The sequence below is a fragment of the Sphaerodactylus townsendi genome, linkage group LG07, assembly GCF_021028975.2.
Source record: "Sphaerodactylus townsendi isolate TG3544 linkage group LG07, MPM_Stown_v2.3, whole genome shotgun sequence".
In the NCBI taxonomy this organism is placed as follows: domain Eukaryota; kingdom Metazoa; phylum Chordata; class Lepidosauria; order Squamata; family Sphaerodactylidae; genus Sphaerodactylus; species Sphaerodactylus townsendi.
The window spans coordinates 53595402-53608317 of NC_059431.1; the positions used below are offsets into that span (position 1 = coordinate 53595402).

At 38.5% G+C, this 12916-nt stretch overlaps 1 protein-coding gene across 5 annotated transcripts in view; it reads right to left on the reverse strand.

The window, feature by feature from the left end:
• Positions 1-12916, reverse strand: part of PJA2 (praja ring finger ubiquitin ligase 2) — a 62773-nt gene that overhangs the window by 25314 nt on the left and 24543 nt on the right. For 3 of the 5 annotated variants that reach the window (XM_048503056.1, XM_048503059.1, XM_048503057.1), the window contains exons 4-5: positions 10949-12014; positions 5745-5930 (exon numbers count right to left, since the gene is read on the reverse strand). In XM_048503056.1, the coding sequence (XP_048359013.1) occupies positions 5745-5930; positions 10949-12014 (1252 nt within the window). The remainder of the gene's footprint in view (positions 1-5744; positions 5931-10948; positions 12015-12916) is intronic. The other 2 variants (XM_048503060.1, XM_048503061.1) reach the window with 2 other exon arrangements.

Genomic DNA, 12916 nt, shown 5'->3' on the forward strand with positions numbered 1-12916 from the left:
AGAAACAATTACCCTTTCAATTGCTTCATTGTGTAGGTGGACAAAATTAATGGTCTTAACTACATTTTTTCCAATTTAGGAAAAAATCCAACGTATTCAAATGAATCATACAATACCTCACTATTTGTGACAGGCCATTCCTCCTTCTTTCACACTAAGAAAGCAATTGACAATGTAAAGGCCAAGCTAATTACAAACCCTATTAATGAACTCAAGAACCGTACAATTGTTTGTGTACAGGCATAAACCAGTACTAATATTAAGAAAATCTGACCAATTTATCAGGGAAATAGTGCAACGTGCTTTCAGTCATCTTTAATGAAACAGACTTAATACCTGCCACAAAGAAAAGCTTTAAACAGGAATGCTTAATACACTCAAGTGTAACAAAGGCTAATTAAAAAAAAACCTCAGGTATGGAGGACTCTGCTGAAGATGCCTTGCAGCAGTAGCAGCAAATTTGAGTATCTTAAATTACAGAGTCTTCCTCTCATTTTGATATTTGGCACAGCAAGCAAACCTTCTAAAATTTCCTCGCTTTTCTTCTATTTTCTCTTACATTTACATAATCAACAACATTGTTCTCAATACCGCTGTTAAAAAAGCACAGCCAGCACTGTAACAGTGGAGATAAGATGAACTCTCCAGCATTTATACCTTTCCATTACAGTTTTTATTTTCTTTACGAGTTAGTACTTTTAGTATTCTGAACTGAAAGTTTTATTTCCTAGATGGAAAATGAACAAATAAATCTATACAAAACACAAAGAATAGGTGCACTGTCATAATTTCATTGTCATTCAAGGCTAATACAAGGTTTCTACAAAAGATTAATATGTGCCTATGTCATTAAACTTGGGCTTCCTCAACTGTCTTGCTTTTAATGTGAAATCTGTCTATTTTAGAAAAACTGCTATATTTCCAATATTATTGCCAATCTTCTCTTTTAGAACAGAATGAGTTTAGACAAAAAAGGGAAATTAGGAATTTAGACAAAAAAGGGAAAATAATCTATTTTATTTACTCCTCATTTAGCACAATATTATTACTACATGGATGGATGTGCTGCTCCTACTTATTTTTCCTGTAATTGTCCTTATTGCCTACACTATTTAGATTCTAATCTCATCAACTCACCTTCCGTGTTAGTAACAAAAAAGGGATACAGGATTGGATCCACATTAAGATTTCTACTGACAAGGGTAAGGAAATTTCCACAAAATTCCCTGCTGCATACCCCGTTTGGCTTTCATGGTGTTCCTGAGGGTCTTCTGTCCCCCAGCAGCACCATTTCAGAAAGATCAGTGGACTGCAATGGGAAGGGGACAGGAAATTCTCTTTCACTGGTAGATATGTGATGTGTGAGCAGAACATTTAGCCTGGAACTACCCATGACATCATTTTCAATCACAGCTAGCTTATAATCAGACAGAAATAAGGGCTGAACTATGAATTCAGAACTGTCGTTTTGTTGAGAGTTATCACTTGATAATGCAGACAAAGGAACTGCATGTCTGAATGCTCATACCTGCACCAGCAGGAAATGCACCATAATGTACTCATAATGTACTCATTCTCCATAATGTACTCATATCCACAATGTACTCATTTTCTGTTGAAAATAAAACAAAAATTCTAATTTAACATAAAAATAGAAATTGCAGGGACTACTATTTTTATGGGTTTTAAAAAAGAAATTATTTCCTTGCCTGCATAGTTTTACCCCTCACACATAGCACTGTCTTTAATTAATAACAATGCCCAGGACAGAAGCAGCCTCGGTTTGTTAATTTACTGTGGAAACATCTAGACTGTCCCAAAAGTTGCAACTGAGGTTCAGTATGCTTACCAGATTAAATGACTGCAGTGTCAAGTCAGTACCTGAATAAAACTAAACCAAATAAAATGAAAGCTGTGACTGCATTTTGCCAATCAGAAACAACTTGTCCAAACAATCTGAGTCATTATTACAGGAATCTTCACTTCACTGTGGTAAGATCCAGCAGTACTACAAGATTGGGAAACACCTGGCATGATTACTAAAATAAACATTGCCAGGCAAGCAATGGGAGTGGGAGAATGTTTCCAGATAGTGCCTTGTCACTTCTAAAGGTGCCATAGACAGTTCAGACCAAGATAGATGCTGGTATGCTTCCCATTGGACACCTCTCTGTGTCAGTTCTTGAATCTGGACTTTGACCCCTAGCAGAGGAGCTTTGCCTGGACAAATTCCCAGTTCCCACATCAGTATTCACAGCAGCCAGCTGTGCCTCTAGCCTCAAGAATTTCCATTTGGATTACAATAGCCACAGCCCTGGGAAAGTGGTCACAGCCCTGGAAAAGGCACACCTGCTCGCTAGCCCACAAAGGATATGCTAACACGAGGCAGTCTTAACACAATCAGCCTTCCTGAGGCTTACCTAGAAAAATCCCATCACACACTTTCTGCCCCACTACCAGAGGACCATCCAACCTTCCTCTGAATTGGAATATCCGGGAGTTGTAATTCCATCAACTCTATACAAATCTACCGTATATACTCATGTATAAGTCGAATTTTTCAGCACATTTTTAATGCTGAAAAAGCTCCCCTCGACTTATATGCGGGTCATTAAAAATTTTTGTGTTTTTACTTTGCCGGCCAGCAGGGGGTGCAGTTTTTGTACTAGTGGCACCAAAATCTCAGGGTACCCTCAGAAGACTCTCCTGATGATACCAGCCAAGTGTGGTAAAATCTGGTTCAGGGGGTCAAAAGTTATGGACCCCCAAAGGAGGTGCCCCCATTCCCCATTGTTTTCAATGGGAGCTATTAGTAGTTGGGGCTACCCTTTTGAGGGTCCATAACTTTGGACCCTCTGAACCAAACTTCACCAAACCTGGCTGGTCTCATCAGGAGAGTCTCTTTATGATATCAGCCAGGTTTGGTGAAGTTTGGGTCAGGGGATCCAAAGTTATTATTGGACCCCCCCAAAGGGATGCCCCCATCCCCCCATTGTTTACAATGGGAAGCTAATAATAGATTTTCCATTTCTGATAATATCCCGCTTAAAATCTACGTTGGGTTACATTTGGACATGTACAGATGATGATGAGGAATCCAGGCCTTTGAAGGATTTTAACTCTTGTGTTTTAGCTTGGTTGCTGGTTGAGCTAAGGTTTTTGTACTTTTAAAGTTATTGTTGATACCATATTGTTCTTGTTGACCCTCTTTTCTACTTACAGAGCCAGTTTACTGTTTTTCTTTGAAATAAATATTCAAAAACATTTAACCTACTGATGCCTCAATTGATGCTGCATTTCCCACCCTCGACTTATACGTGAGTCAATAAGTTTTCCCAGTTTTTTGTGGTAAAATTAGGTGCCTCGACTTATATGCGGGTCGACTTATACACGAGTATATACGGTAATTAAAAGCTGGATGCTCCCTGGCTTTGACTCATCAAGTCATCATCCATTGTATCGTCCTCTCCTGAGAACAGGAACTCTGCTTTGTGTAGAAAGAATGGCTTTCTTAGCATAGTCAGAGGGTCGATTTTTCCTATATCTAGTCTACCCAAACAGCAACCTTTCACCCAATGTTTTCTGAACTGTCTTTGGTTTGGTTGCACTGTGTGCTAGACATCACCCTTTTCTTCTCTCATCCAACGCTAGCATTGGACTTCCTTTTCCTCGATCAGGTAATTATTACCCCTTATGAAATGACCTCAACTCTTCCCATCTACCCTTCACCTCTTTCAAAATCTTAGGCTTCTTCAAATTCTGTGTGTTCGTGTGTATTTTGCCAAAGATGTGTGTGTACTTTTATTATTTTTATTTATTATTTTTATACTTCTAATTCTGGTCTCCTGTGGCTTTCTAAAGAGGATAAAAACCCATGAACTTTGGGGGAGATCTTGCAGCCTGAACCTCTCATATTGCTGGGTTTGTTCCTGCTAACTGCCCTAACCTAAAAGGGAACAAACATGGGTTACAGAATCTTGCATGGGAGATTTTTTGTGGCATGCCTTTTTTGTGGCATGGGAGAACATCATGATGCACCAGAGTTGTGAGAAATACTATTTCACATACTCATGTTTTCTCAAAGTGTGGGAGGGATTGTTGGGTTAGTTCCTTTATTCCCTGTGAGAGTTATACTGGACACAGACTGGGAGATCAGCAAGTCAGACAATTGCTAACACTGCCAAGGCAGATTACTGCAAGTAAAGACACCACTGAGGATATTACTCTTGAATATGTCAACAATAGTAAATAACCTGTCAACTGGCCAATCAAATATGGGTTAAAATGTTTCAATCTTTTAAAACCATTTTTATTAAGAATAAGCAAAGCATACTTTGATAATGAACAAATATTGATACTGATGGTAATTACATAAAGAGGTTAGCTGCTGTTGTGAAACCTTGCAATTAACGTTTTAAAAATTGTAATTATGTTACAATGTAAGATAAGGATACTTTATAATTGAATAGTTCACTAAACAGTGTTATCTCTTAGATTTTGACCTGGAATACCAAAGCCAGCATACAGATATGAGTTAAAGCAAACTGCATTTGTGGCTTCAACAAATTAGAGATATGAAGGCCCCTTTAAAAATCCTGGAAATTTTAAGGAGGAATCCCATCCCATGAACTCATCTTCCTATTTTGCCAATGAAAGCACCTGAAAAACCCTCTAATGAAGTACTTTCTGTTTGGTAGGACTGAAATGCTTTTTAAGGCCTGGGATTATTTATCCAAACTTAATAGCATGAAAAGTTTTTATGGAAAAATCCTGTAAACATAAACAATTCAAGGATATGCTTATAGTTTAAATGTGACTAATTTTGTCCACAATTAACATGCTATAGTGTATGTGATAACAGTATTCAAAATTATCATAACGTTTAACCTGAAATATAAATATGTGGTGTAAATATGTGGTGTATAAGAATGTCCAAAAAACCTAGCACAGTGTGCAGCAGCTTTCAGAGGTCTCTTTTTGTTTGTAGTAAATAAAGGCAATTAGATTTCATAAATATGTCAAAAGGCTTGATTTTCTATGCTAAGTTATGTGATACATTTTATGTCGTTAAAGCAACAAAAGAAGTTTAGATTTGATAAGTATTTATATATTTATAAATGTACGTATTTCATTGCTCCCAAAATTTCTGTGGGGAGAAAATGGGACACAGGTTTTCCCCAAGGCTTCCAAATCTCTGGAAATTTTACATCTCTACATAGACTAGTTGGCTGTAGTTATATAAGCACTCAATCAACAACAGTTATCTGATAAGCATGCCAGTCTCGAGATAGTATCTTGTATTAGTTTGCCATTTTAAAAATCAAGATGGAATAAGTCCTAGAAAGATCTGACTCAAGAGTGTTGCCTTAAGTTACACACAAACTCATAAAGAAGAAGTAAGGAAATAACAAAGAGCCAGGCAATTATTCCAGATTTGTATCTATTGAAAATGTAAACAGAAAATGTAAACAGAAAAAAATGACTAGTTGCATGGCTTACAGTTTGGTATTGAAAGAAAAGATTAAGAATTAAGAAAGTAAAGATTAAGAAAGTAAAGATCTTTCTCCAGAAAAGAAGAAAACAGTTGAGTTGTTTAAGTTATATGAGTTTACCATCTAAAACACTGAGCACTCTCCATGTCAAGAGGTGTGGTTCTATGACTATGACAGAATGGAGGGCATAATCCTGTACTTTTAAGTATTTGCTGATAAGCACAGTTCAGTGTCTGAAATAGGAAGACATACCCTGATTGGAAACCAAACTCATTATGTTCCTCTTCCACACCACTGCTGTCACTCTGCACCTCAGGTTCCTGTTCCTCTTTTCCTGGAAGTGTCTCCCAGCTCTCATCACTGGAAGACTGATCTTTCATGGCCACAGCAAAATAGGATGGCAGAAATGCAGACCATTCACCATCACTGCATTCTGAGCTGCAATTTGAAACACCCCATTTGTATATAAGATGTCAAGTGATTTGTTATCAATTTTAATATTTTGAGCACAGTTCTGTCAAAAGCAAAATTTATTTTAAATAACAATATATAAAATCTTCACTACCAAACTCAAGTGGCACATAACAGGATTTTGGGCAAAATACCTCTGTCTGTGAAGTACTGCCTTAGTTGGAGTTGCTTTTTCACTTGCACAAGAGGGAGAAGGGGTGGTCTTGCCCAATTCCCTCACCTGTGTAGCCCCCATCCAGAGCAGCTTTTGTCCACAGGATCCCATGATCTCTCATATAAACTTTATAAAAGTCAAAATTGACACCTCTCTCTTTCATAATACCAAAAAAGCTGGTAGATCCAACCCTTTGTAATTTACAAATGAAAGCAGTATTCTTCATATGCACCTCTGTTAAAGGAAAAATACCAACAACCTGCTTTTAAAAGTTCTAAGAGGGCAGTTTAATCAAATTAAGAGCTACTTAACTAGCCAATATTTATTTCTGACATAGAAGATTAACAGTTCATCTCATCTGAATTGCCACAAAACATGCATTTTACTTTTAATATATGAAGCAGCTTGCCAGCAGACTGTCACAGACACTTGCATGGTCATTCATATTTTAGTGTATGCTTTCCCCTTACAAATATTTGGTTTTCACCAGAAATTTTTACGAATAAGGCAGGTCCAATTTAATTGATTCCAGAAGCATCCAAGCCCACTTAAAAAGCCTATCTTAAGATATTAAGCAGCAACTTCCCAACTACATTAAGGGACAGACAATGTGAACAACTTCCCTTCAACCATATGTTCATGGCTCCTTTGTTAAAAGCTGCATTCCAGCAGGTTTTCTGGCACTGTGGGGTATCTCCAATTGCTCCAGCAACATAGAAGATAAATATGATGAAATGTGATGAAATACTTCCATCTGTTCTTTGTTGTGAAAGAGCACATACTCCCATTACAGTAGTTAAACAAAACCTCAAAATGAAGTCAGCTTTATAGAACATACATATTCACCATTATGTGTGTGTGTGTGTGTGTGTGTGTGTGTGTGTGTGTGTGTGTACTCATCCATGTATGTAACTATCTGAATGTTTTAACTGTATGTATTTTTGGATGTTATAGCCAATGGCTCAAACAATAAATACTAATTGACTTGACTTGTATGTAACTGGATACCAATTTAGCAGTTTCTGAATAAACTTCAGACAGAAATAATTAGATGGTTTGCAGCAGTGGCGTAGCACCAAGGGGATGGGGGGGACACTGGTGCAGGGGCATGGCATGGCGTTCCCGGGGCATTACAGGGTGGGGTAGGGGCAGGTGGGGGCATGGCAGGGGCGCGGGGCACACGCGTGCCCCAGCTGCAGTTCCCCCTTGCTCCGGCCCTGGTTTGCAGTTCAATCCTAAGAATATTCTCTGTAAGAGTCTGTGTATACCTGCTTGGGATTGCACAGTTGGTCACCTAAATCTCTTGCTTTAGAAGAGTCTAAACACACTTTTCTAAACGTAGTCACTTCTAAATAGATCAATGTTTTTTGGTTGTTCTGAAAAGGATGCCCTTCTGCATCATATTTTCTAATACTACTTCTCCTTTCTCTCAATTGTGTAGCAATTTCTAAGAAAACATTGCAAAGTTCCAGCATATTATAATTACATTTAAACACCAAGTCCTCTTCCTAACTACACTCTGCAACACATACTCCAGTAGCACCAAGGAAATACTTAAGAACCAAGTAGGAAGATTGCCAAATTAGAGAACCATTATGGATACTTTTATTTCCTTTGACAACTTTGTGTTGCACTGATGATGTAACATGGCCATTCTTTTATTAAAGAGTTGTATAGATTCAAAAGATTCCACCTGGAAGCACTGGATTGACATTGCTCAGTCGTTTTCAGTCAACCTGGGTTGTCAGTTTTCCACTGTCATGCTGTCTATATCTTAAGATTATGAAGCTGTAGCACACTCTACTCATTATAATATTATAACTGTTAAAAATACCTATTTGTTATAACAGTACATCAGCTAAAAAAACCTGCACTGAGTATGTTAGCTGATATGGGTTTACTGGACTGCGTGCCCGGGGTCTGACAGTTTTAGCTTTTAACATTTCACCTGCATCTATGGCTAGCATCTTCAGAGGCGTGGCATGGTAAAATGTGTCTCCCTCTGTGGCACAGGGTAAAATAATTTATGCAGTTGGGTATCTGTTTTGTCCATCTCTCAGGTGGGAGAAATATTTGCATGTTTATTCAGTTATGTCTGCTCATTTGCAACTGCAATTAAGAGTTCGTTTGCAACTGTATTTGTATGTGTCTTGGTGGTTTGAATGTGTGCGATTCATTTCAGAAACCAGAGTGAAGTTAGGTGGTGGGGAAAAGGAGGAAATGCAGTTATATTTGTATGTATCCTGGTGGTTTAGATGTGTTTTGGTTACCAAAAGCACCAGAACTGAAAACCAGAATCGAATCAATTACTATTCAACAATCCACCAGATACTACAAACTCTTTCCACCCCGCATTTCCCTTTCAGAACTGAAGTCAGCACATTGGTCAGTACCTGCAAATCTCTCAAACTGAATTGTAGTCCGTATCAGAAAGTTTAAAGTTTGTGCCGTTTAATATCCAAAGGCAAAATTTAAAAACTGCACATCCATACTACCCCGTTTCCCTGAAAATAAGCCCTACCCCAAAAATAAGCCCTAGAATGATTTTTCAGGATTTTTGGAGGATGCTTGAAATATAAGTCCTACTCCAAAAATAAGCCCTATTTACAGATTCCCCAACACAGCTGAACTGGTCATGTGGGGGGCGCAAAATCATGGGGGGAAAAAAAGACATCCCCTGAAAATAAGCCGTAACACATCTTTTGGAGCAAAAATTAATATAAGATCCTGTCTTATTTTTGGGGAAACAGGGTAGCTGCTTTCCTAAAACTCAGTCTGTTAAGAGCATGCCTAACAAAATAAGATAAGGTATTCAGTTGGAAGGAGGCAGTGGGGGCAAGAGTGGGAGACAATCCACTTCAATGAAATGACTTCCTTCTGCCCACTACCCAAGCCAGCCCCCTGCCCTCAAAGCTAGATTTCAGATCTGTTTCTTTTTTAAAGGGAGTGATATTTGGGAAATGAATGGATGAAGTAATGTGGAAGAGGTTAGAAGTTGAAGTTTTCTTCTTCTCCCCCGTAAAATTTCAGATACACTCAGATAAAGTACAATCCTAATTTTTCCTTTGTGTCTATTTAGATATTTAACTTCAAGCTTAAATCGAGTAGTCTTTGTGATTCCAATAAGTGCACTAACAGTAAAACTACAGAAAGCCAGGTAAATAATTTATAAACATATTACCGGTATATCTTGTCTATCTGAACAGGCCACCAGAGAAAAGATTTTTTACTGTCATCATCTGCTTTAGATTTCCTTTCTGACTTATTTTACCTCTGTAACTCAATTCTTCTTCTATCATATGGAGATAATGTCTTACACAGTTCTCAAGTGCTTTGGGGATATTCAGACAGTATTTAAGGTAGCAAAATATATCACAGAAAAGGAAAATTGTTTGGTTTGTTAGCAGATGATCTTTAATGAAAGGCAATAAAGCACACACCTAATAGGGGAACCCTAATAAACATCATAAAATGCAAGTAAAGAACAAAAAAAATTTGTATTGATACAGTCTCCAATGAAGTATTTTTATCAACAGAAATATAGTTCTGAAATGTATTTAAAAGTAATATTGGGATATAAAGTCAGGGCTTTGCACAAGTTGCAAATAATATCCCCTCCTCCTTGCACAGAGATCATCTCAGCAGGGATGTAAGGTGACACCTGTTCCGAACGGACTTGCATTCTCATTTCAAGAACAGGTCCAGAACAGGGGGTGCTCTTGGACCAAGACCTACTGTTGGATCAGAAGGAAACAGCTGTGCCTTTTACCTGCTTTGTTTGGTTAGCCAGTTGATGCCTTTCCAGGACAGAAAAGAACTGGTTCACCACAGTGACCAGGTTACTTCTAGATCAGATTACTGCAATGTACTCTACATGGGGCTGCCCTTGAGAAGTGTCCAAAAACTTCAATTGGTAAAGAATGCTGCAGCCAGAATGCTGACTGGAGTGGGTCAAAAGGACCCTATCACTCCAGTCTTGGTCCACTTACACTGGCTTCCAATTTGTTTCAGTTCTGGCTGCCTGCTAACTGCCGGTATCAGGTTACAGCATCTCTCTGTCAATTTTCAAGTAGCAGCAATCAGAGGGAATTCCACAAGTGTAGTCAAACAATCCAGGTCAGGGAAGCCAGAGAATTTAAAGAAGCCAGTAATGCAGTGCAAGGATCAAAGGTTTAGTAGATTTCTGTCCCACCCTGAAATTTATTCGAACAAACAAACAAATCAAAGTTCCAGAAATCAATCAAGATGGGGTCAGCAGGTTCACCGTTAGTTGAGCTGGAGTTGTGTCCATGCCCAGGAACCCTTTCCTAGGAGGCTGTATAGCCACACACAAAGAACTCACACATATGGCCTGCCATTCAGGAACCATCCTATGAAAATTCATCTTCGCTGTCGGCCTGTAGATTGCTCTGAGAAGCCAGGTGTGCACTTCATCTTTGTGCCAGAAGTTCTGACCTCAGTCTCTTTCTGTGGGCTGAGAGACCCTGGGAGTCTCTTTCCACAGGAGACCCTGGAGAGCTAGGGCCAGGGGGCTGGTCTGCCCTGACTGCCTCGAAGTTAGGTGTTGCAAGTGCCACTGAGCTAACTGTTGGCTGTTCCTCTGGGACTGCCTGATCTATCTGCTGATCGTATACTGCCAGCTGTGGGCTAGCTGCACAGGGGTCCTCCTCCTCCAAGGAGGGCCTTCTTCAAGGAGTCCTCACTGCCACTGAGTTGGACCATGATAGTTTCCTTTTACATTGTATTCTAACAATTTGATATTGATATATTTATCCAAGCACTTAGTCATACCTATAGAAGAGTTAAACTTAAGTGTACATAAAACTCTTACCTGTCTTCATCTTTGTTGGAGCTAGATAGATTCCTTCCACAGTCTTCAAATTCATCCCAGAAAGCATTATCGTCTACTTTACTTTTGTTGTCTTGGGGAGTGATATTTTGTTTCCTTAGTTCACTTTTTGTTTTCTTTTGAACAGTTTCATAATCTCTTGGGTCAAAAAACATACTAGAATTGATTTTTTCTTTGTTGTGTTTCAAAACACGTTCTGTACTGTGTTGCTGGACATCGACATTCTCATTCCATCTCCTAGAACTGCTTTTTTCTTCCTCATCATTTGTAAATGGTTGCTTCTTATCCAAATGGCTCACAGAATTTTGCTTTCGAATTTTAGGTCTTACTACCAATTCAGATGAATTACCTTGGTCCACTTTTCCATGATTAGTACTCAAGTCGTTATAAATTCCTACTGGTGTCCTAACTGTAGGCTCAGCCGTATTTTTTTGCTGTTCCAGGTCACAAATGGTGCTAAAATTATTTTTTATTAGTGAATTGTCTTCACTGGGTGTTTTTAGAAGTGTCTTAGTTTGGTGAGTATTATCAAATTCTATGCTAGAAAGTCTCTTGAAAGGCACTGGTCTTAGATCTTCAAAGCTGTTGCTTGAAGCATTATGAGTCAATTCCGACAAATGTGACTGTAGGTCACTGAGGGAATCTACTTCTTTTTCCAACTCAGAAAGCACACTTTCCAGCGTCTCTTGAAATATTCCTGCTTCTTCTTTTCCTAAGGACAGATTTGTTTGGCCACCTTCTTCTTCACCATCACTGCTATCAGGCTCATAAGAGTCAATGTTTACAAAAGCAATGCCATTCTGGCCGTTCATGTTGTTATGCTCTGCAGAAGTATACTCTGCACAATTGTCAAAAGTGTCATCAGAATTCACACTGGTGCTCACAGCTGAGTTGTCTCCTAAACAGTAAGATCCTGGTAAACATGAAGCAGTATCTGTTTTGAGTGCTTGGCTCAATTCGGGTTGAACAAGAGGACCTTCTGATCCAACAGTTGCTGACAATGGTACATCTGTCAAAGCAGAACAAACTTGAGCCAGTGGACTGGAACCTTCATATAAAAAGTGTAAAAAAAAGCATATGTTGAAAAGGGTAGATTTGTTATAACTTTGTCATTACATACTCATGTGAGATGTGCATCTTTTTATTTGATGAATTTTCAGATGCACAACTGGGAAACATTATTTAGATAAATACATCAACACTGCATAACAGCAAGAGAAACTCTTGAGTTTATTTCTAGTTTAGAAGCACTTCAGTTTAACCCTAACATTACCTGGGCTTTTGTCACACTGCATAGTTGTAGATGCTGATACACCTCACACTTAGATGACAAGAGGACAGTTCACTGTAAGATCATTATATAGTATTTTACTATTATTATGATTTTATAATGCCAAGTCATCACACAAAATTAAATTGCTGTCTTTGATAAGAATGTCCCTGAAAGGAAAGCCCCATCCAAGTACATAGTATGACCAGGTTAAGAAGATGTTTTTGCTTTAAGAAACAAATGAATGTTTCACCATTACTATTCATGTTAAAAAGCACAGAAAAAATGTATATTTAATTATAATAAAGTTGCTATATATTTAATTATAATCAAGGTTTTGTTGGCAATACTATCTTCTAGAAAAGAAGTGCAGTAAATGGATGCAAGTTACAGCTTTTTGGCTTTCCCAATAATATTGGTATGTGACGACTAATTTTTCATGGAAGGCTTGAAGCGTTTTCCCATGTCCATTGCTGGTACAGCAGGATCCATGAAGAGGAACACGTGGGTTAATGGGCTGAAGGAATAAGTGAATGAAATTTAGCCCTTTCCTCAGTAGAATTGTACAGTTGGAAGAGACAGGAGGAACCATTTCACAAACTTTTCCTTCCTTGCACCAACCCCAGCCCCAAACCTACATAGATAGTCTTCTGTACAGATCCAACAAGCTCAGAACTGAT